The sequence below is a fragment of the Oncorhynchus mykiss genome, chromosome 3, assembly GCF_057628025.1.
Source record: "Oncorhynchus mykiss isolate SJ-2025 chromosome 3, ASM5762802v1, whole genome shotgun sequence".
Classification (NCBI taxonomy): Eukaryota; Metazoa; Chordata; class Actinopteri; order Salmoniformes; family Salmonidae; genus Oncorhynchus; species Oncorhynchus mykiss.
The window spans coordinates 23,285,875-23,309,130 of NC_143024.1; the positions used below are offsets into that span (position 1 = coordinate 23,285,875).

General features: G+C 47.1%; 1 protein-coding gene across 5 annotated transcripts in view; it reads right to left on the reverse strand.

Moving 5' to 3' along the window:
* The window catches only part of LOC110509399 (ATP-dependent chromatin remodeler CHD4), a 55,002-nt gene extending 31,963 nt beyond the window's left edge, over positions 1-23,039 (reverse strand). For 4 of the 5 annotated variants that reach the window (XR_016492851.1, XR_016492849.1, XM_036969169.2 and 1 more), the window contains exons 1-13: positions 22,770-23,039; positions 22,246-22,437; positions 21,614-21,735; positions 21,107-21,391; positions 20,824-20,942; positions 20,355-20,454; positions 19,901-20,105; positions 19,672-19,793; positions 19,428-19,554; positions 18,856-19,025; positions 18,200-18,448; positions 17,637-17,840; positions 1,033-1,244 (exon numbers count right to left, since the gene is read on the reverse strand). Coding sequence is in view for 3 of the 5 variants with exons in the window: in XM_036969169.2 (XP_036825064.1) it covers positions 1,033-1,244; positions 17,637-17,840; positions 18,200-18,448; positions 18,856-19,025; positions 19,428-19,554; positions 19,672-19,793; positions 19,901-20,105; positions 20,355-20,454; positions 20,824-20,942; positions 21,107-21,391; positions 21,614-21,735; positions 22,246-22,300 (1,970 nt within the window). In the remaining 2 variants the exon portion in view is untranslated. Of the gene's footprint in view, positions 1-1,032; positions 1,245-3,634; positions 3,878-17,636; positions 17,841-18,199; positions 18,449-18,855; positions 19,026-19,427; positions 19,555-19,671; positions 19,794-19,900; positions 20,106-20,354; positions 20,455-20,823; positions 20,943-21,106; positions 21,392-21,613; positions 21,736-22,245; positions 22,438-22,769 lie in introns of those variants that run through there. The other variant, XM_090225491.1, reaches the window with a different exon arrangement.
* Between the last annotated feature and the right edge of the window lie 217 nt (positions 23,040-23,256).

A 23,256-nucleotide genomic window follows, 5' to 3' on the forward strand; every position in this document is an offset into this window, starting at 1 on the left:
GTGGGTCATATGATTGAGTGTAGTCTGGCCCAGGAGTGGGAAGGTGAACGGAAAGGCTCTGGAGCAACGAACCGCCCTTGCTGTCTCTGTCTGGCCGGTTACCCTCTTTCCACTAGGATTCTCTGCCTCTAGCCCTATTACAGGGGCTGAGTCACTGGCTTACTGGGGCTCTCTCATGCCATCCCTGGAAGGGGTGCGTCACCTGAGTGGGTTGATTCACTGATGTGGTCGTCCTGTCTGGGTTGGCGCCCCCCCTTGGGTTGTGCCATGGCGGAGATCTTTGTGGGCTATACTCAGCCTTGTCTCAGGATGGTAAGTTGGTGGTTGAAGATATCCCTCTAGTGGTGTGGGGGCTGTGCTTTGGCAAAGTGGGTGGGGTTATATCCTTCCTGTTTGGCCCTGTCCGGGGGTGTCCTCGGATGGGGCCACAGTGTCTCCTGACCCCTCCTGTCTCAGCCTCCAGTATTTATGCTGCAGTAGTTTATGTGTCGGGGGCTAGGGTCAGTTTGTTATATCTGGAGTACTTCTCCTGTCCTATTCGGTGTCCTGTGTGAATCTAAGTGTGCATTCTCTAATTCTCTCCTTCTCTCTTTCTTTCTCTCTCTCGGAGTACCTGAGCCCTAGGACCATGCCCCAGGACTACCTGACATGATGACTCCTTGCTGTCCCCAGTCCACCTGGCCGTGCTGCTGCTCCAGTTTCAACTGTTCTGCCTTATTATTATTCGACCATGCTGGTCATTTATGAACATTTGAACATCTTGGCCATGTTCTGTTATAATCTCCACCCGGCACAGCCAGAAGAGGACTGGCCACCCCACATAGCCTGGTTCCTCTCTAGGTTTCTTCCTAGGTTTTGGCCTTTCTAGGGAGTTTTTCCTAGCCACCGTGCTTCTACACCTGCATTGCTTGCTGTTTGGGGTTTTAGGCTGGGTTTCTGTACAGCACTTTGAGATATCGGCTGATGTACGAAGGGCTATATAAATACATTTTATTTTATTTGATTTATCCCAGGTGCCTGTGTGTGCGCTACCTGTGGTTGAGGATGCGGTGGATCATGAGCCACTCCATCTTGACTCCGTAACGGTAGAACTCCTCCTCCATGTGAACATACAGGGGGTCCTTGTTCTTCCTCTTAGTGCTCTTGTCATCGTCCCCCTCCCCTCCGAAGTCCACCAGCGGGGGCTCGTCCATGTCTGTCTTCCTCTGGTAGTTACGGAACATCACCTGGCAGTTCAGCTCCAACTGGGGGGAGGGAGGGAGGGAAAAGAGTGAAGAGGGTAAAAAGATGAGTCTACTCTCTATTTAGTACATAAGGATGAAGACATTGAGCCTAGGGCTGTTGCAGTGACCGTATTACCGCCACACCAGCAGTCATGACGGCAGTAAAATTCCACGAGACCGTTGAGTTACAGTACTCCTTTTATGCACTCTGGACATGCTTTGGTAGTACCCAAGTTACTAACTACCATCAGCTCCTAATGGCTTGGTACTCAGGGCTCTATTGTCCCTCCATCAGGTCCTAATGGCCTAGTACTCAGGGCTCCATTGTCCCTCCATCAGGTCACTAATGGTCTGGTACTCGGGGCTCTATTGTCCCTCCATCAGGTGCTAATGGCCTGGTACTCAGGGATTTATTGTCCCTCCATGAGGTCCTAATGGTCTGGTACTCAGGGCTCTATTGTCCCTCCATCAGGTCCTAATGGCCTGGTACTCAGGGCTCTACTGTCCCTCCATCAGGTCCTAATGGCCTGGTACTCAGGGCTCTACTGTCCCTCCATCAGGTCCTAATGGCCTGGTACTCAGGGCTCTACTGTCCCTCCATCAGGTCCTAATGGCCTGGTACTCAGGGCTCTATTGTCCCTCCATCAGGTCCTAATGGCCTGGTACTCAGGGCTCTACTGTCCCTCCATGAGGTCCTAATGGTCTGGTACTCAGGGCTCTATTGTCCCTCCATCAGGTCCTAATGGCCTGGTACTCAGGGCTCTACTGTCCCTCCATCAGGTCCTAATGGCCTGGTACTCAGGGCTCTACTGTCCCTCCATCAGGTCCTAATGGCCTGGTACTCAGGGCTCTATTGTCCCTCCATCAGGTCCTAATGGCCTGGTACTCAGGGCTCTATTGTCCCTCCATCAGGTCCTAATGGCCTGGTACTCAGGGCTCTACTGTCCCTCCATCAGGTCCTAATGGCCTGGTACTCAGGGCTCTACTGTCCCTCCATCAGGTCCTAATGGCCTGGTACTCAGGGCTCTATTGTCCCTCCATCAGGTCCTAATGGCCTGGTACTCAGGGCTCTATTGTCCCTCTAACCACTCTGACATGCAAATGCAATAGAAAATCACATCAAACACATCATCAAAACAGAAGGCCTACCATACTTTTAAAACTCACCTCACTGTGATGATCAATGTGAAGCAGGTTGAAATAGTATAAAACATGGTTGTTGTGGATGTTGTTTCAAAGCCTAACATAACAAAATGGACAGCGCTTTCTCAGGCGATGACTAATTAAAAACAACCAAACGCATATTTGAGTTTATGCATAGGCTTATTACCCCAAGCTGAAAAAAAAAATTAATTAAAATGATGATTGTAAATACATTTACTACCGCATATTAAACATAAAACAAAACTGATTTAAGATGTCTTTGGTACATAATGAGTCTAGCCTAATAAATTTGAGTAATTGCCTTTGAGTGTGGACTGTATTATTATTATTTTTTAATGTTTTATTTAACCTTTATTTAACTAGGCAAGTCAGTTAAGAACAAATTCATATTCACAATGACCGCCTACCGGGGAACAGTGGGTTAACTGCCTTGTTCAGGGGCAGAATGACAGATTTTTACCTTGTCAGCTCGGGGATTCGATCCAGCAACCTTTCGGTTACTGACCCAACACTCTAACCAGTAGGCTACCTGCCGCGTTGAGTGAAATAAGTGTTCTTATATTTCTTTCTCAGCTGCTCATATTAAGCACATGTTCCGCTATAAAACCGAAGCAGCCTGATTTCTAAGACATTCTATGTTTTGTATCACTCACAACTAAAGTTGCCAAATAACTATTAAAGCTAGCATATAGGACCTGTTTCAAGTGATCACTTTTACGCTCAACATAGCCACTTCATATGCTCTGCAATGGGAAAAATATCCTTTCTATTTTATTCAGCTATTATCAATTATATTATTCTTACTATAAAATCAAGTAAAATAAAATAATGGCACGGGACTTAAGCATATTGTCACACCTACTCCTGCTCCCTCCAGCGTTCAACGTCACCGGTCTACTAACCACCGGAACTGGCTATTATATTACGCACACTTGTTCCCCATCATTGCACACACCTGGTCATAATTTTCTCCTTGATTACACCCCCTTTATTTCACCCTCAGTTGTCATCAGTCATTAGGTGGTATTGTTATCTCTCGTGTTCAGAATGCTTCTCATGTTTGTTATTTTGTATTGTTTCATGAAGATGGCGCTGACAGAGATGGTCGCCTTGCTTCGAGTCCTAGGAAACTATGCAGTATTTAGTTATTTTCTGTATTATTTCTTACATTGTTAGCCCAGAAAATCTAAAGTATTATTGCATACAGCCAGGAAGAACTATTGGATTTAAGAGCGACGTCAACTTACCAGCATTACGACCAGGACTACGACTTTCCCGAAGCAGATCCTTTGTTCACCACCCGGGACAGTGGATCTAATCCCAGCAGCCGACCCAAAACAATGTCGCCGCAGAAGAGGCATAGGGACCGGCCTCCTGGTCAGGCTCTGTAGGCGTGGACACCGCCCACCGCTTCCGAGTATACTACTCACCAATGTCCAGTCTCTTGACAACAAGGTAGACAAAATTGCCTTCCAGAGAGACATCAAAGACTGTAACATCCTCTGTTTCACGGAAACATGGCTCTCTTGGGATACGTTGTCGGAGTCGGTTCAGCCACCGGGCATCTTCATGCATCGCACTGACAGAGATAAACACCTCTCTGGGAAGAAGAAGGGCGGGGTGTACAGTCGTGGCCAAAAGTTTTGAGAATGACACAAATATAAATTTTCACAAAGTCTGCTGCCTGAGTTTGTATGATGGCAATTTGCATACACTCCAGAATGTTATGAAGAGTGATCAGATGAATTGCAATTAATTGCAAAGTCCCTCTTTGCCATGCAAATGAACTGAATCCCCAAAAAACAGTTCCACTGCATTTCCGCCCTGCCACAAAAGGACCAGCTGACATCATGTCAGTGATTCTCTCGTTAACACAGGTGTGAGTGTTGACAAGGCTGTAGTGCTGATTGAGTTCGAATAACAGACTGGAAGCTTCAAAAGGAGGGTGGTGCTTGGAATCATTGTTCTTCCTCTTTCAACCATGGTTACCTGCAAGGAAACATGTGCCGTCATCATAGCTTTGCACAAAAAGGGCTATTGCTGCCAGTAACATGCTGACCAGACCGGTCACGTCGCGTGCGCCGCAAAATAAAATGTAGAAATTCATGTTATTCAATTTTTGCACCCACAATACGCGCGCCAACATGCATCTGCAATGCCAAGGGCTAAAAAAAGAAGTCATTCCTATTTCTGACACAGATCGCGCTATAAGTCATGCCTCTCCCATCTCCTCATTGGTTTATAGAAGCAGGTACGTGCCATCTCCTCATTGGTTATACCCACGTGGGTGATTGAAAGACGAACTTTGTTGCCGGTTGTCGTGGTAATACTATGAAAGTTTAGATGGATCACAAAATAAGTTCAAAGATGAAAAAGCCTGGAAGGAGGAGAGATGACTAGAAACTATTCGGTTGGCTGTTTTATGTGTGGATTAATTGTCAGAGTAGAGGTCCTTGTGCATTTCAGGTAAAATAACAACTCAATGTTTATACCCCAGGACAAATTAGCTAGCAACAGCAAGCTAGCTAAATAGGCCAAATGAGCTAGCAAGTGCAAGCTAACTAGCTAAAATGCCATACATGTTTAATGCTCTCCGACCTGTCCCCAAATTAATGTCATTGGTTCAGAGTTTGTTTTGATATTTTAAACTGCGTGTCGTGATCGCGTTTTGTGTAGAGGGACAAAATATATGTATGCACGATAGCGCAAGCGCGCAGCCGGTTTGGGTTCCGTGTAAGATTGCACCTAAATCAACCATTTATCGGATCATCAATAACTTCAAGGAGAGCAGTACAATTGTTGTGAAGAAGGCTTCAGGGCGCCCAAGAAAGTCCAGCAAGCGCCAGGACCTTCTCCTAAAGTTGATTCAGCTGCGGGACCGGGGCACCACCAGTAGAGAGCTTGCTCAGGAATGGCAGCAGGCAGGTGTGAGTGCAAGACTTTTGGAGGATGGCCTGGTGTCAAGAAGGGCAGCAAAGAAGCTACTTCTCTCCAGGAAAAACATCAGGGACAGACTGATATTCTGCAAAAGTTACAGGGATTGGACTGCTGAGGACTGGGGTAAAGTGATTTTCTCTGATGAATCCCCTTTCCGATTGTTTGGGGCATCTTGTCCGGAGAAGGCAAGGTGAGAGCTACCATCAGTCCTGTGTCATGCCAACAGTAAAGCATCTTGAGACCATTCATGTGTGGGGTTGCTTCTCAGCCAAGGGAGTGGGCTCACTCACAATATTGCCTAACACCACAGCCATGAATAAAGAATGGTACCAACACATCCTCCGAGAGAAACTTCTCCCAACCATCCAGGAACAGTTTGGTGACAAACAATGCCTTTTCCAGCATGATGGAGCACCTTGCCATAAGGCAAAAGTGATAACTAAGTGGCTCGGGGAACAAAACGTTGATATTTTGGGTCCATGGCCAGGAAACTCCCCAGACCTTAATCCCATTGAGAACTTGTGGTCAATCCTCAAGTGGCGGGTGGACAAACAAAAACCCACAAATTCTGACAAACTCCAAGCATTGATTACGCAAGAATGGGCTGAATCAGTCAGGATGTGGCCCAGAAGTTAATTGACAGCATGCCAGGGCAGATTGCAGAGGTCTTGAAAAAGGGTCAACACTGCAAATATTGACTCTTTGCATCAACTTCATGTAATTGTCAATAAAAGCCTTTGACACTTATGAAATGCTTATAACTATACTTCAGTATTCCATATTAACATCTGACAAAAATATCTAAAGACACTGAAGCAGCAAACTTTGTGGAAATTAATATGTGTCATTCTCAAAACTATTGGCCACGACTGTATGCTTCATGATTAACAACTCATGGTGTAATCATAACAACATACAGGAACTCAAGTCCTTCTGCTCACCTGACCTAGAATTCCTTACAATCAAATGCTGGCCATATTATCTCCCAAGAGAATTCTCGTCAGTTTTCATCACAGCTGTGTATAATACCCCCTCAAGCAGACAATGCGACGGCCCTCAAGGAACTTCATTGGGCTCTATGTCAACTGGAAAACATATATCTTGGAGGCTGCATTTATTGTGACTCTGGGTTTTAACAAAGCAAATTTGAGAACAATGCTACCTAAATTCTATCAGCATATTGATTGCAGCACTCGTGCGGACAATACACTCGATCACTGCTACTCTAACTTCCGCAATGCATACAAGGCCCTCCCTTCGGCAATCAGGACTCCATCTTGCTCCAACCGTCTTAAAGGCAGAAACTCAAACAGGATGTACCCGTGACTAGAACCATTCAACGCTGGTCTGACCAATCGGAATCCACGCTTCAAGATTGTTTTGATCACGCGGACTGGGAAATGATCCGGGCAGCCTCAGAGAATAACATTGATCTATCTATACACTGACGCGGTGAGTTAGTAAGGACGAGACAGCTTACAGGGAGATGGTAATGGCACTCGGAGTTTGGTGTCAGGAAAACAACCTCTCACTCAATGTCAACAAAACAAAGAAGATGATCGTGGACTTCAGGAAACAGCAGAGGGAGCACCCCCCTATCCACATCGAAGGGACAGTAGTGGAGAAGGTGGAAAGTTTTAAGTTCCTTGGCATACACATCACAGACAAACTGAAATGGTCCACCCACACAGTGTGGTGAAGAAGGCGCAACAGCGCCTCTTCAACCTCAGGAGGCTGAAGAAATTTGGTTTGTCACCTAAAACCTTCACAAACTTTTACAGATGCACAATCGAGAGAATCCTGTCGAGCTGTATCACCGCCTGGTACAGCAAGGCTCTCCAGAGGGTGGTGCGGTATGCACAACGCAACACCGGGGGCAAACTACCTGCCCTTCAAGACACCTACATCACAGGAAGTGTAACGGTTTTCTTGATGAGAAGGAGAGTCGGACCAAAATGCGGCATGTAGATTACGATCCATGTTTATTGTGACTATAGCAACACAAATCTAAATACAAACAGTGCAAAATAATAAACGTAATGAAAACCGAAACAGCCTAAACTGGTGCAAACTAACACTAAGGACAGGAACAATCACCCACAAACACACAGTGAAACCCAGGCTACCTAAATATGGTTCCCAATCAGAGACAATGACGAACACCTGCCTCTGATTGAGAACCATATCAGGCCGAACATAGAACTAGACAAACTAGACATGTAACATAGAATGCCCACTCAGATCACACCCTGACCAACCACAACATAGAAATATACAAAGTAAACTATGGTCAGGGTGTGACAGTACCCCCCCCACAAGGTGCGGACTCCGGCCGCAAAACCTGAACCTATAGGGGAGGGTCTGGGTGGGCATCTGTCCGCGGTGGCGGCTCTGGCGCTGGACGTGGACCCCACTCCATAATCGTTTTAGTCCACCTCCTTAGCGTCCCTAGATAGGTTACCCTCCTTAATGACCGCTCGGGACAGAGGGACAGCTCGGGACAGAGGTAGCTCGGGACTGATGGGTAGCTCAGCACTGAGAGGACGCTCAGCACTGAGAGGAAGCTCAGCACTGAGAGGAAGCCCAGGCAGGTAGTAGGATCTAGCAGATCCTGGCTGACTGGAGAATCTGGAAGAGTCTGGTCGACTGGCAGATCTGGAAGAGTCTGGTCGACTGGCAGATCTGGAAGAGTCTGGTCGACTGGCAGATCTGGAAGAGTCTGGTCGACTGGCAGATCTGGAAGAGTCTGGTCGACTGGCAGATCTGGAAGAGTCTGGTCGACTGGCAGATCTGGAAGAGTCTGGTCGACTGGCAGATCTGGAAGAGTCTGGTCGACTGGCAGATCTAGAAGAGTCTGGTCGACTGGCAGATCTAGAAGAGTCTGGTCGACTGGCAGATCTAGAAAAGTCTGGTCGACTGGCAGATCTGGAAGAGTCTGGTCGACTGGCAGATCTGGAAGAGTCTGGTCGACTGGCAGATCTGGAAGAGTCTGGTCGACTGGCAGATCTGGAAGAGTCTGGTCGACTGGCAGATCTGGAAGAGTCTGGTCGACTGGCAGATCTGGAAGAGTCTGGTCGACTGGCAGATCTGGAAGAGTCTGGTCGACTGGCAGATCTGGAAGAGTCTGGTCGACTGGCAGCTCTGGAAGAGTCTGGTCGACTGGCAGCTCTGGAAGAGTCTGGTCGACTGGCAGCTCTGGAAGAGTCTGGTCGACTGGCAGATCTGGAAGAGTCTGGTCGACTGGCAGCTCTGGCTGCTCCATGCTGACTGGCTGCTCCATGATGACTGGCAGCTCTGGCTGCTCCATGCTGACTGGCTGCTCCATGCTGACTGGCAGCTCTGGCTGCTCCATGCTGACTGGCTGCTCCATGCTGACTGGCAGCTCTGGCTGCTCCATGCTGACTGGCTGCTCTGGCTGCTCCATGCTGACTGGCTGCTCCATGCTGACTGGCTGCTCCATGCTGACTGGCGGCCCTGGCTGCTCCATGCTGACTGGCTGCTCCATGCTGACTGGCAGCTCTGGCTGCTCCATGCTGACTGGCTGCTCCATGCTGACTGGCAGCTCTGGCTGCTCCATGCTGACTGGCTGCTCTGGCTGCTCCATGCTGACTGGCGGCCCTGGCTGCTCCATGCTAACTGGCGGCCCTGGCTGCTCCATGCTAACTGGCAGCTCTGGCGGCTCCTTGCAGACTGGCAGCTCTGGCGGCTCCTTGCAGACTGGCAGCTCTGGCGGCTCCTTGCAGACTGGCAGCTCTGGCGGCTCCTTGCAGACTGGCAGCTTTGGCGGCTCCTTGCAGACTGGCAGCTCCTTGCAGACTGGCAGCTCCTTGCAGACTGGCAGCTCCTTGCAGACTGGCAGCTCCTTGCAGACTGGCAGCTCCTATGCTAACTGGCAGCTCTATGCTAACTGGCAGTTCTGAACAGGCGGGAGACTCCGGCAGCGCTGTAGAGGAGGAGGGCTCCGACAGCGCTGGACAGGCGAGGCGCACTGTAGGCCTGATGCGTGGTGCTGGCACTGGTGGTACTGGGCCGAGGACACGCACAGGAAGCCTGGTGCGGGGAGCTGCTACCGGAGGGCTGGGGTGTGGAGGTGGCACAGGATGGGTTAGACCGTGAAGGCGTACTGGAGATCTTGAGAGCGGTGCTGGCACAGGACGTGCAAGGCTAGGGAGGTGCACAGGAGGCCTGGTACGTGAGACTGGCACCATCTTCACCAGCCGACTAACACGCACCTCAGGACGAGTATGGAGCGCTGACCCAGGTGCCATCAAATCCCCGACACGCTCCGTCGGGCGAATTCCATGTTTAAAACACCAACACAGCAACTCCCTCATTTCTCTCTCCTCCAATTTCCCCATTAACTCCTTCACAGTCTCTGTTTCGCTCACCTCCAACACCGGCTCTGGTTCTGGTCTCCTCCTTGGCTCCTCACGATAAACAGGGAGAGTTGGCTCAGGTCTGGCTCCTGACTCTGCCACACTCTCCCTGAGCCCCCCCCCCAAGACATTTTTGGGGCTGACTATGGGGCCTCCGTCCGCGCCGCCTTGCTTGCTTCGCAAACTCCATTCTCCTATATCCCTCCGCGCACTGCTCCATCGAATCCCAGGCGGGCTCCGGCACTCTCCCTGGGTCGACCGCCCACCTGTCTATCTCCTCCCAAGAAGTATAGTCCATACTGTACTCCACTTTGGGCTGTTCCTGCCTGTTGACACGCTGCTTGGTCCCTTTGTGGTGGGTGATTCTGTAACGGTTTTCTTGATGAGAAGGAGAGTCGGACCAAAATGCGGCATGTAGATTACGATCCATGTTTATTGTGACTATAGCAACACGAATCTAAATACAAACAGTGCAAAATAATAAACGTAATGAAAACCGAAACAGCCTAAACTGGTGCAAACTAACACTAAGGACAGGAACAATCACCCACAAACACACAGTGAAACCCAGGCTACCTAAATATGGTTCCCAATCAGAGACAATGACGAACACCTGCCTCTGATTGAGAACCATATCAGACCGAACATAGAACTAGACAAACTAGACATGTAACATAGAATGCCCACTCAGATCACACCCTGACCAACCACAACATAGAAATATACAAAGTAAACTATGGTCAGGGTGTGACAGGAAGGCCAAAAAGATCATCAAGGACAACAACCACCCGAGCCTGTTCACCCCGCTACCATCCAGAAGGCGAGGTTAGTACAGGTGCATCAAAACTGGGACCGAGCGACTGAAAAACAGCTTCTATCTCAAGGCCATCAGACTGCTAAACAGCGATCACTAACTCAGAGAGGCTGCTGCCTACAGACTCAAATCACTGGCCACTTTAATAAATGCCACTTTAATAATGTTAACATATCTTACATTACTCATCTCATTTGTATATAGTGTACCTTATACCATCTATTGCATATCTCCTATGCCCCTCAGCCATCGCTCATCCATATATTTAAATGTGCATATTCTTATTCCATCCCTTTAGATGTGTGAATTAGGCAGTTGGGGAATTGTTACATTACTTATTACTGCATATTATTACTGCACTGCCGGAACTAGAAGCACAAGCATTTCACTACACTCGCATTAACATCTGCTAACCATGTGTATGTGACCAATAAAATTTGATTATTAAACTCACCTTCTGCACCTGTTTCCTGACTCCCGGCATACACGTTACAGAATACCACCTCACAATACGGACGCAGCAGAAGATAAAACCTTCATCCAGATGGTCAATGAACAGGGTCATCTAATCCACCAACACCACGACCAACTGGCGTACCTGGATACGACCATGAGGGAGATCCTCCACATTCTACACTGCCTCGACATCGCCAGCGAGGTTCTCCATACCCCTATCAAAGGGCCTCCTACCACGGATCATCACAGTGAGCCAGTCCCCCAGCCTACCCAGCCGTCCACCCAGGTCAGCAATGCCCGACTATCCCTTCCGGAGAAGTATGACGGAACTTTATCGAAATGCAGTGGCTTCCTACTCCAGTGCTCCCTCTATTTTGCCTATCAGACGGGATCCCCCATCATCGAGAGGTCCAAGGTTGCTCTCGGTTACTTCCCTGCTGACCGCAAGGGCTCTGGAGTGGGCTACGGCCCTCTGGGAGAGAGGAGAGGAGGAGCTAGGTTACTATGAGAGGTTCATGGCTCTGTTCAGGGCGGTCTTTGACCAATCTCCAGAGGGCAGAGAGGGAGGTGAGCAACTGTTCCAAATCCAGCAGGGTGCCCAGACCACTGCGGAATATGCCCTCACCTTTCAGAATGTGGCAGCCTCCAGTAGATGTAATGAGCTGGCGCTCCGTACTCTATTCCGCAGTGGACTGCGCGAGGAGGTTCAGATGGAGTTGGCATGTCGGGATGACAACATATCCTTGGGCGCTGGCGTCTCAATGGCCATCCGTCTGGATAACCTTCTTTGGGAGCGCCTGTGTCCACCTCGCTTCTCGTCTCCCTCCTTTGGCTGTGCAAGCCGAAGAACACCATCCCAACCGTGAAGCACGGGGGTGGCAGCATCATGTTGTGGGGGGCGTTGCTGCAGGAGGGACTGGTGCACTTCACAAAATAGATAGCATCATGAGGATGGGAAATTATGTGGATATATTGAAGCGACATCTCAAGACAACAGTCAGGAAGTTAAAGCTTGGTCGCAAATGGTCTTCCAAATGGACAATGACAACACGCATACTTCCAAAGTTGTGGCAAAATGGCTTAAGGACATTCAAAGTCAAGGTATTGGAGTGGCCATCACAAAGCCCTGACCTCAATCCTATAGAACATTTGTGGGCAGAACTGAAAAAGTGTGTGTGAGCAAGGAGGCCTACAAGCCTGACTCAGTTACACTAGCTCTGTCAGGAGGAATGGGCCAAAATTCACCCAACTTATTGTGGGAAGCTTGTGGAAGGCTACCCAAAACATTTGATTCAAGTTAAACAATTTAAAGACAATGCTACCAAATACTAACTGAGTGTATGTACACTTCTGACCCACTGCGAATGTGATGAAAGAAATAAAAGCTGAAATAAATCATTCTCTCTACTATTATTCTGACATTTCACATTCTTAAAATAAAGTGGTGATCCTAACTGACCTAAGACAGGGAATTTTTACTAGGATTAAAATGTCAGAAATTGTGAAAAACTGAGTTTAAATGTATTTGGCTAAAGCGTATGTAAACTTCCAACTTCAACTGTAGCTAGAAATGTTGTATCACAACACTGGAGTGTAAGAGGCTCCATTTTCTTTAAACGGACTGGATCTTTATATATACACACCACTTGGATCATGTTTCGGTAATAATGAAATCAGACCTTCTTGTTGCATGTCTGATAATCTACCGTTTATATATGAGTGGTTAAAACATGCTAATAACGGTCCTCTGAGGATATAAAAAAGTTTGGTATACTTCCACTGGTATGCCATCCAGCCCTGGAGTTTTCCCGGACTTAAATCAAATCAAAGTTTATTTGTCACGTGCGCCAAATACAACAGGTAGACATTACAGACATTACAGTGAAATGCTTACTTACCGGCTCTAACCATCAGTACAAAAAAGGTATTAGGTGAACCATAGGTAAGTAAAGAAATAAAAACAAAAGTAAAAGACAATGAAAAAAAACAGTAGCGAGGCTATATACAGTAGCGAGGCTATAACAGTAGCGAGGCTATATACAGGCATCGGTTAGTCGGGCTGATTGAGGTAGTATGCACATGTAAATATGGTTAAAGTGACTATGCATATATGATAAACAGAGAGTAGCAGTAGCGTAAAAGAGGGGTTGGCGGGTGGTGGGTGGCGGGACACAATGCAGATAGCCCGGTTAGGCAATGTGCTGGGGCACTGGTTGGTCGGGGCCAACTGAGGTAGTTTGTACATGAATGTATAGTCAAAGTGACTATGCATATATAATAAACAGAAAGTAGCAGCAGTGTAAAAGAGGGGTTGGGAGGGCACACAATGCAAATAGTCCGTGTAGCCATTTGATTACCTGTTCAGGAGTCTTATGGATTGTGGGTAAAAAACTGTTGAGAAGCCTTTTTGTCCTAGACTTGGCACTCCGGCACCGCTTGCCATGCGGTCCATTTTTTTAAATGTATTTGTAATAATGACAATACCGAATGAACACTTATTTTAACTTAATGTAATACATCAATAAAAATCCATTTAGCCTCAAATAAATAATGAAACGTTACATTTGGTTTAAATAACGCAAAAACAAAGTGTTGGAGAAGAAAGTAAAAGTGCAATATGTGCCATGTTAAAGCTAACGTTTAAGTTCCTTGCTCAGAACATGAGAACATATGAAAGCTGGTGGTTACTTTTAACATGAGACTTCAATATTCCAAGGTAAGAGGTTTTAGGTTGTAGTTAATATAGTATTTATAGGACTATTTCTCTCTATACCATTTGTATTTCATATACCTTTGACTATTGGATGTTCTTATAGGCACTTTATATTGCCAGTGTAACAGTATAGCTTCCGTCCCTCTCCTCGCCCCTACCTGGGCTCGAACCAGGAACACATCGACAACAGCCACACTCGAAGCAGCGTTACCCATCGCTCCACAAAAGCGGAGCAAGGGGAGAAAGTACTCTAAGTGTCAGAGCGAGTGACGTTTGAAACGCTATTAGCGCGCACCCTGCTAACTAGTTAGCCATTTCACATCGGTTACACCAGCCATTAGGCTGATAGACTTGAAGTCATAAACAGCGCTGTGCTTGCGAAGAGCTGCTGGCAAAACGCACGAAAGTGCTGTTTGAATGAATGCTTACGAGCCTGCTGCTGTCTACCATCGCTCAGTCAGACTGCTCTATCAAATCATAGACTTAATTATAACATAACACACAGAAATACGAGCCTTTGGTCATTAATATGGTCAAATCCGGAAACTATCATTTGAAAACAAAACGTTTATTATTTCAGTGAAATACGGAACCGTTCGGTATTTTATCTAACAGGTGGCATCCCTAAGTCTAAATATTCTTATTACATTGTACAACCTTCAATGTTATGTCATAATTACGTCAAATTCAGGCAAATTAGTTGGCAATGAGCCAGGCTGCCCAAACTGTTGCATATACCCTGACTCTGCGTGCAATGAACACAAGAGAAGTGACACAATTTCACCTGGTTAATATTGCCTGCTAACCTGGATTTATTTTAGCTAAATATGCAGGTCTAAAAATATATACTTCTGTGTATTGATTTTAAGAAAGGCATTGGTGTTTATGGTTAGGTACAGTTGTGCAACGATTGTGCTTTTTTCGCAAATGCGCTTTTGTTAAATCATCCCCCAGCGTTGCATCGATTATATGCAACGCAGGACACGCTAGATAAACTAGTAATATCCTCAACCATGTGTAGTTAACTAGTGATTATGATAGATAGTTTTTTATAAGATAAGTTTAATGCTAGCTAGCAACTTACCTTGGCTTCTACTGCATTCGCTTAACAGGCAGGCTCCTCATGGAGTGCAATGAGAGGCAGGTGGTTATAGCATTGGACTAGTTAACCGTAAGGTTGCAAGATTGAATCCCAGAGCTGACAGGGTCAAAATGCCCCTGAACAAGGCAGTTAATCCACCGTTCCTAGGACGTCATTGAAAATAAGAATGTATTCTTACCTGACTTGCCTAGTTAAATAAAGATTCAATTTAAAAAAAATCGGCGGCCAAAAATAATAAATATCGATTTCAGATTGTTATGAAAACTTGAAATCGACCCAAATTAATCGGCCATTCCGATGAATCGGTCGACCTCCAGTTGCTACCTAACCTCACCACCTGGGGGCCGCCCGTCAGGAAGTCCAGGATCCAGTTGCAGAGTGAGGTGTTTAGTCCCAGGATCCTTATCTTAGTGATGAGCTTTGAGGGTACTATGGTGTTGAACGCTGAGCTGTAGTCAATGATTAGCTTTCTTACTAGGTGTTCCTTTTGTCCAGGTGGGAAAGGGCAGTGTGAAGTGCAATAGAGATTGCATCATCTCTGGATCTGTTAGGGCGGTATGCAAATTGGAGTGGGTCTAGGGTTTCTGGGATAATGGTGTAGATATGAGACATGACCAGCCTTTCAAAGCTTTAATTACATCAAGAAGTTCCTCCTCTGTAATTTGGCCTTCACATGAATTTTTCTGTTCAGATGTTAATTTTACATTATTAATTGGGGGAAAAAATCTATACAATTAGCTTCGATTAGTGGAGATGGAGGAGACTGAAACGAACACATTCTTAAAGTACTTCAGTTCCTCTTTCAAAATATTGTTTGGTACATCATGAGTGACTCAATTTGTAACAAATTTCAAAACATTTTTAAAAATAATTTGGTGAATTTTTCCCCATATTCCATCCAGTTCGCTTTATTTTTCAATACACTGCTCAAACAAATAAAGGGAACACTAAAATAACACATCCTAGATCTGAATGAATGAAATATTCTTATTAAATACTTTTTTCTTTACATAGTTGAATGTGCTGACAACAAAATCACACAAAAATTATCAATGGAAATCAAATTTATCAACCCATGGAGGTCTGGATTTGGAGTCACACTCAAAATTAAAGTGAAAACCACACAACAGGCCAACTTTGATGTAATGTCCTTAAAACAAGTCAAAATGAGGCTCAGTAGGGTGTGTGGCCTCCACGTGCCTGTATGACCTCCGTACAACGCCTGGGCATGCTCCTGATGAGGTGGTGGATGGTCTCCTGAGGGATCTCCTCCCAGACCTGGACTAAAGCATCCGCCAACTCCTGGACAGTCTGTGGCGATGGTGGATGGGGCGAGACATGATGTCCCAGATGTGCTCAATTGGATTCAGGTCTGGGGAACGGGCGGGCCAGTCCATAGCATCAATGCCTTCCTCTTGTAGGAACTGCTGACACACTCCAGCCACATGAGGTCTAGCATTGTCTTGCATTAGGAGGAACCCAGGGCCAACCGCACCAGCATATGGTCTCACAGGGGGTCTGAGGATCTCATCTCGGTACCTAATGGCAGTCAGGCTATCTCTGGCGAGCACATGGAGGGCTGTGCGGCCCCCCAAAGAAATGCCACCCCACACCATGACTGACCCACCGCCAAACCGGTCATGCTGGAGGATGTTGCAGGCAGCAGAACGTTCTCCACGGCGTCTCCAGACTCTGTCACGTCTGTCACATGTGCTCAGTGTGAACCTGCTTTTATCTGTGAAGAGCACAGGGCGCCAGTGGCGAATTTGCCAATCTTGGTGTTCTCTGGCAAATGCCAAACGTCCTGCACGGTGTTGGGCTGTAAGCACAACCCCCACCTGTGGACGTCGGGCCCTCATACCACCCTCATGGAGTCTGTTTCTGACCGTTTGAGCAGACACATGCACATTTGTGGCCTGCTGGAGGTCATTTTGCAGGGCTCTGGCAGTGCTCCTCCTGCTCCTCCTTGCACAAAGGCGGAGGTAGCGGTCCTGCTGCTGGGTTGTTGCCCTCCTACGGCCTCCTCCCCGTCTCCTGATGTACTGGCCTGTCTCCTGGTAGCGCCTCCATGCTCTGGACACTACGCTGACAGACACAGCAAACCTTCTTGCCACAGCTCGCATTGATGTTCCATCCTGAGTGAGCTGCACTACCTGAGCCACTTGTGTGGGTTGTAGACTCCATCTCATGCTACCACTAGAGTGAAAGCACCGCCAGCATTCAAAAGTGACCAAAACATCAGCCAGGAAGCATAGGAACTGAGAAGTGGTCTGTGGTCACCACCTGCAGAACCACTCCTGTATTGGGGGTGTCTTGTTAATTGCCTATAATTTCCACCTGTTGTCTATTCCATTTGCACAACAGCATGTGAAATGTATTGTCAATCAGTGTTGCTCCCTAAGTGGACAGTTTGATTTCACAGAAGTGTGATTGACTTGGAGTTACATTGTGTTGTTTAAGTGTTCCTTTTATTTTTTGGAGCAGTGTAGATGAGTACTGAATTGCATGACCTCTAAAGGCACATTTAAAATTGTCCCATAAGATATTGGCATCTGCTGTACCTAGTTATAAATTCTTCTGTCCAAGATAAAAACAAGTTATCATCCAGTAGACTGATTAAATTTCCAATATCCTTGCCCACATGGAAATTCTGTAAGAGTAATATATATGGCAATTATGTGATGGTCCGACCGCATTCTGTCCCCCAACGTGTTTATGTTAATGAACGATCAATTACCATGAGACCGGCAGTCTTTTGCATGACAATAACGGTCTGACAAAATGTCATGGCTGCCACAGCCCTAATTAAGCCTGCATATTACAGTGGCATATTGCTGGTTGTGCGTGTTACCTGTAGCTCTTGAACCCAGGAACAGTGCCAGTAAGACATGTTGCACCACTTGACAAAGAACTGCCTCTCTGGTCGGCCGGCCAATGGGACAGGGTCCGGAGCCTCAGCTGGGAGGTCCAGGGGGCGGGGCACAGGTGTAGGGGGTGGAGGTTCACCCCACTTCCAGGTCAGAACCTTCTGGACTTTACCCTTCATGCCTGGGCACTGAGGGAAATTCAGGAACAATCAGATATACATTTACAAAGAAATATCTTGTGTAGAAAATACCTTCTTTGTCAATCATGTCAACACTACAAATTGCATTTATATCTGCCATCTTCCATCATTATAAATTTAAAAAACAATGCCAGCATATATGAGGAAAGATCGGAAATTGAGAGTTACAGCTGTATAGCTGACTCAACTCAAATCAAGAATTCCATATGATGTAGGTGTAGCCACCCACACATGTAAAACAGAACATGTTCTCTTTAATAATCATGTACATCCAACACCCATAAGTTGAGAATCTCTCTCTCTCTCTCTCTCTCTCTCACAGACATACACAGGGTGGCAGGGCTCACCATGCAGCGTGGGCAGATCCATTCCCCGTTGGGTATCTCGGGGAGGGGGGGGTTGAGACAGTGGATGTGGTAGGAGGAGGTACAGGTGTCACAGCACAGCAGCTCTCCTCCATCCTTACACACCCTGCAGAACTCTATGTGATGGTCATCCTCCTCCTCTACCCATCCCTCATCCCTCCCCACCTCCTCGTCCTCCCCCTCTCCCTCAGACAGCTCCTCTCTGGCCTCCCACTGGATCCCCTCTTTCTCCTGCAGGGAGGGAGGGAGAAACAAAAAGAGAGTGGGAGGAGAGGGGGGGAGAATGTGGGAGAGGTGTGGTGGAGGGGATAGTGAGAGTGCAGGAAGGGGAGTGAGGAGGGAGAGGGAGTAGGTGGGGGGGGGGGTGTTGAGAGGAAATGGGAAGAGGGGAGCGGAATGATGAGGGGGAAGCGAGAGTGGGGTGATGAGGACAAGGGGATGGAGAGAGAAAGATAGGAGGAGTGAAAGAGAGAAGGACCAGGACAGAAAAAGTTCAACATCAAAAATAGGATATCACACCAATCTTTAGTCATTAAAGAGAAAATACATACAGTGTATACAAGCAATATGGTGTAAACTCTACCTAACCATGGGTTGGACTATGGGCCAACTTCAGACTGGGTACATTGTGTACTTACACAGTGGGGGCAGCTCCACTTGCCCTCAGGGGCCTTCTCCATGTCGGGGTCCAGACAGACCATGTGGTAGGCCCTGGGACAGGTGTCACACAGGATGATCTCCCCTCCCTGCTGGCACACCTCACAGTAGTCCTGGTGGTCTGTCTCATAGCCGTCACCATCCTCCTCAACTGGGATGGGAAGAGGAGGAGTTAGGGGGGAGGAGTTAGGATGGAAGGGGAGGAGTTAGGGGGGAAGAGGAGGAGTTAGGAGGGAGGGGGATTGTACATGATGATAGTCCTGTTAAAAACATCTAATATTCTCAGAGGATTGGCTGAGAGCCAGGTCCTTGGTTTCAGCCCAGAGCAACTACATCTGATTCCTCTAATCACACGATCATCAGCAACACAATTAGTTGAATCAAGTGTGTTAGTGCTGGACTGGAACAAAAGCCTGCACCCCTTATAGCTCTCCTGATCTAAGGTATGTGACTGACCACTAGTCTACAAGCTATAGCCAAAGCTATAGCATGTAGACACCTCCATTGCATAGAATGAAAGGTCAAGAGATGACAGTTGCGTTTCCATGCCAACCTTTCTTCTTCTTCTTGGCGGTCTTGGCCTTCTTCTTGGAGCGGCTGCTGTGGCTGTTGGAGCCGTCCGACACTTCAAAGGTCCCGTCGTCAAAGTCACTCTCCACGTCAAGCTCATCCTCCTCACTCTGACAACAACACAGGGAGAGAAACAGAGACAAAGATACAATGATATAACTGTGGGACAGAAGTATGGCAAGGCTTACTGCATATCAGTTGATTCTCAGACAAGTTAGTTTTCTTACCGAGGATCTCTTCCTCTTGCTGTTGAAGCCTCCCAGTTTGATCTTGAGCGGAGCCACCTTCTTGGCTTTGGGCTTGGGGGCAGCCTTAGGGTTGGGTTTGGACCTCCTGCGAGCATTGGGGCCTGCAGAGGGAGATGGAGTTCAATTATTCCCTTATTCTACAACAAATCCCCAACAATTAATTTTATACATGCTCCCTCCATCAGGATTCCTTTAACTTATTCCTCACCTTTGCCCTCTTTGGTCTTGGCCTTGCGGAGTGGGGGTGCGGGTACAGCTACAGGTACGGAAGCGGGTGTAGCTGGAGGGGAGTCTTTAGCAGCACTACCCCCCGCCCCTGTATCCCCTCCTGCCTCTGTCCCTGCCACCACCATGCTTTCCACGGCCGCAGCCACGTTGGCAGCTGCCAGGGCTGCGTTGGCACTGGCACAGCCCTACAGAGGGTTAGACAAGGCAGGATGGAAATCAGGACTGTTACCTATAAAGAACATGCAATCATAGTCAAAATACGTTTGTAATGTATTGTATTAGCAATGTAATGTATTGTATTAGCAATGTAATGTATTGTAATAGCAATGTAATGTCATGTAATAGCAATGTAATGTCATGTAATAGCAATGTAATGTCATGTTATAGCAATGTAATGTCATGTTATAGCAATGCCTTGTATTGGGTTGTGTTACCTTCAGAGGGTTGTTGGTGCTGAACTCCCTCCACTTGGCCATCATCAGAGTCATCATCCTGGACACAGCGATCTTGGGGTTCTTGGCTGCGATGAGGGGTCTGATGAAGTGAGGGCAAAGGAGAGGCAGAGGTTAAGTTTGGGGCACTCTACAGGGGGGCGGCAGAAAGTGGATGTTTGCGGTTTTCAGGGATACAGTATTTTCAACATAACTTCCATTTGCTCTGAAAAACAGATGTGGGGACTCCATTCAAGCGTCTTTTTACGTCTGCTATGTTAGTTTAAGTTGGGGTAGAAGTAGGGGCAGTTTCAGACTGGTCGTAGCTAGCTCAGTCACACACAGATATGAAGTAACTTTCTCCCCCGATCCACAAAAGCTGCGCTATTCAAGTGAAGTGGTACGGAAATGTGCTACAGTGGAAACAGAAGGAGAAAGTAGAAAACATGAGATGTGAGAGAGGTGTGTTAACCTGACAAACTGGCTGAAGGCCTTGTAGTTGGTGATGGTGGTGTAGTCCTTCTGAGTGAAGACGTGGTCGATGTCTTTCATGCCCCAGTCCTCCAGCAGCTGAGTCGAGCTCTTGGGCTCCTGGAGAGGGGGCGAAGTGAGGATATCATTACATTCAGGGTCACTGAGCCAACAGCGTCATTAAGTGGATTGCAGGGGCTGCTTCAAATCCAAACAGAGAACAGCTCCAACATCTCCCTTGTTCACCCCACCCGCACTGCCCACCTCTTAGCCTTCATCCTCACCTGGCTATCTTCATCATCATCTTCATCCTCATCTTTCTCTAGTTCTGGTTCTTTGCGTTTGCTCTTGGAGCTGGATGAGCCTCCTCCTCCTTTCTCCTTCTCTCCACTCGTCCCTCCTCCCTTCTTCTTGTCTTTGGAGGAGCTGGAGCGCTTCTTCTTCTTCCCCCTCGGGGCGTAATCACTTCCCTCGCTTTCTGACCTGGCTCTACCTCCTCCTCCCTCTTCCTCCTCCCTCGCTGCTTGCTCTACTGCTATGAAGGGTTCTGGTGAGCTGACTGGCACCTCCTGAGAGGAAACAAGTCAACATAGATGCAAATATGAAGAAAAAAATCTCACAAATGCTGAAAATGTATACTAAGGACAGGTCAAAAGGGTCAAAGGCTAGGCGCTATCTGTATTGTTATTATTATACTTCAAAATGCATTCTTCCCTCCCAAATTCCTTGGAGAAATCCCTGATATCAGTGACTAGGATACTTCATGTAAGGAAGGATCATGCCCACCCTACCTCTCTGACAGGTCTTGGTCTCTTGCTGATCCTGCTCTCAAGGCTCTTCTTGGCTTTCTTCTTCTTCTTTGACTTGGCAGGGACCTCGACGTCAGACACAGCCTCTTCTGGTTCCTCCTCGTCTGCCGATGGAAAGGGTACAGGAATTGATTGAATAAAATGCATAATTGATTGAGATAATTATATTCATAAAAATATATTTGAGTGATTTGTATAAAATTCTAAAACTGTCAACTGCAGACAAGCTTTATTGACAGTGTTTTGGATCAATTGTGATATAAAGAACGCACTGCACGTCTGTTGCCAGTTCAGTACCAAACAAGAGGCATGACTCCTGTGACTTTGCCAGCAAATGGTCGTGGACGCAACTTCTAACAACAACACGCATGCATTGACAGTGTAAATATTTACGCACTCTCTATTGGTAGCTAGCTAACGTGCTATCAAGTTTGCCAGCTAGCGTAGAAGCAAAACATTAGACTAGCTAGCGAACTGGGCTGCCTAATGTAAATTGTCACTACTAGTAACCAGACTAGAGTAGCTAGTAAATCAGCTAGCTAACTAGCTAATGTAACGTTAACTAACGTTACCAACCTGCAAGCCTGTTCTGAAAAAAAATATTGCTGTCTTACCATGTGCAAGTGCCGTAGGTTCCAAGTCTTCCCTCTCGTCCTCGCTTCCCGACATATTTCAATAATAATGAATTTAAATTAAAAGCGAGCTAATCCCTCCACCGAACCCTGTCCGATCTGGTGAGGGAGGAGGGCAAATGACGTGTGGGTGGTGGAGAATGGAACGGGGGTGTCCTGGGGAGGGGAGGGTCGCTGTAAAAAGAAAAAAAACCTTTGCTTGAATTAGCAATCCAATTGGTATTTTTCGAATAATAATAAATATTTATTACAGTGACAGGTCACGGTGTGACATGTTAACTATCTTATTACATCGAAAAACATTTGTTTTCAATTGGCATGCCTCTGTCCAACCGCACAGGAAGCTGTAGCAATGGACACCCGTCAATCATCGTGTATTGAATAGAAAGGTGCATTATAGTACTCTCTGCAATACTGCCCCACTCCGCGATACAAACTCAATTTAGGCAAACTTACAGTTACAGTCAGGGTTCAAGTGAAACCCCTAAGACTTGTGAGAAACTTACTGTAGTCCCTGTTAGAGATGGGTTTCCTTCGTGTAATAATTGTCTCTCAGCAATGGTATTAGTCTTTAATATAAATTAATGAGCAACAATATCCAGTAAAATATGTCGTTAATGACCCTGCAAAACAGGTTGCACACTCTCCGTCCCCCTTCTCTCCCCCAGCCTCAGTGGCTAGCAGAGCTTAGCTAACATCCTCACAAACACACAAAGGGGGCAGACATCCCAGAATAATCCTCCCTCCCTCCCTCCCTCGGACTCACACAACTCTGCATAGTTACCTCGCAACAGACAGACCATAATACTCAGCTTGCACGCACCTCCCCCCTCTCTCACACACACACACACACACATATGCTCATGCACATACATTTCTACTGAACACACACTCTTCATCCCAGCCCCTTAGAAACTCCGTTGTCATGGATACACTCCTCCCCCCGCCCTCTCTCTGACAGACCATAATATTCCAGCCACCAACATCCCATAA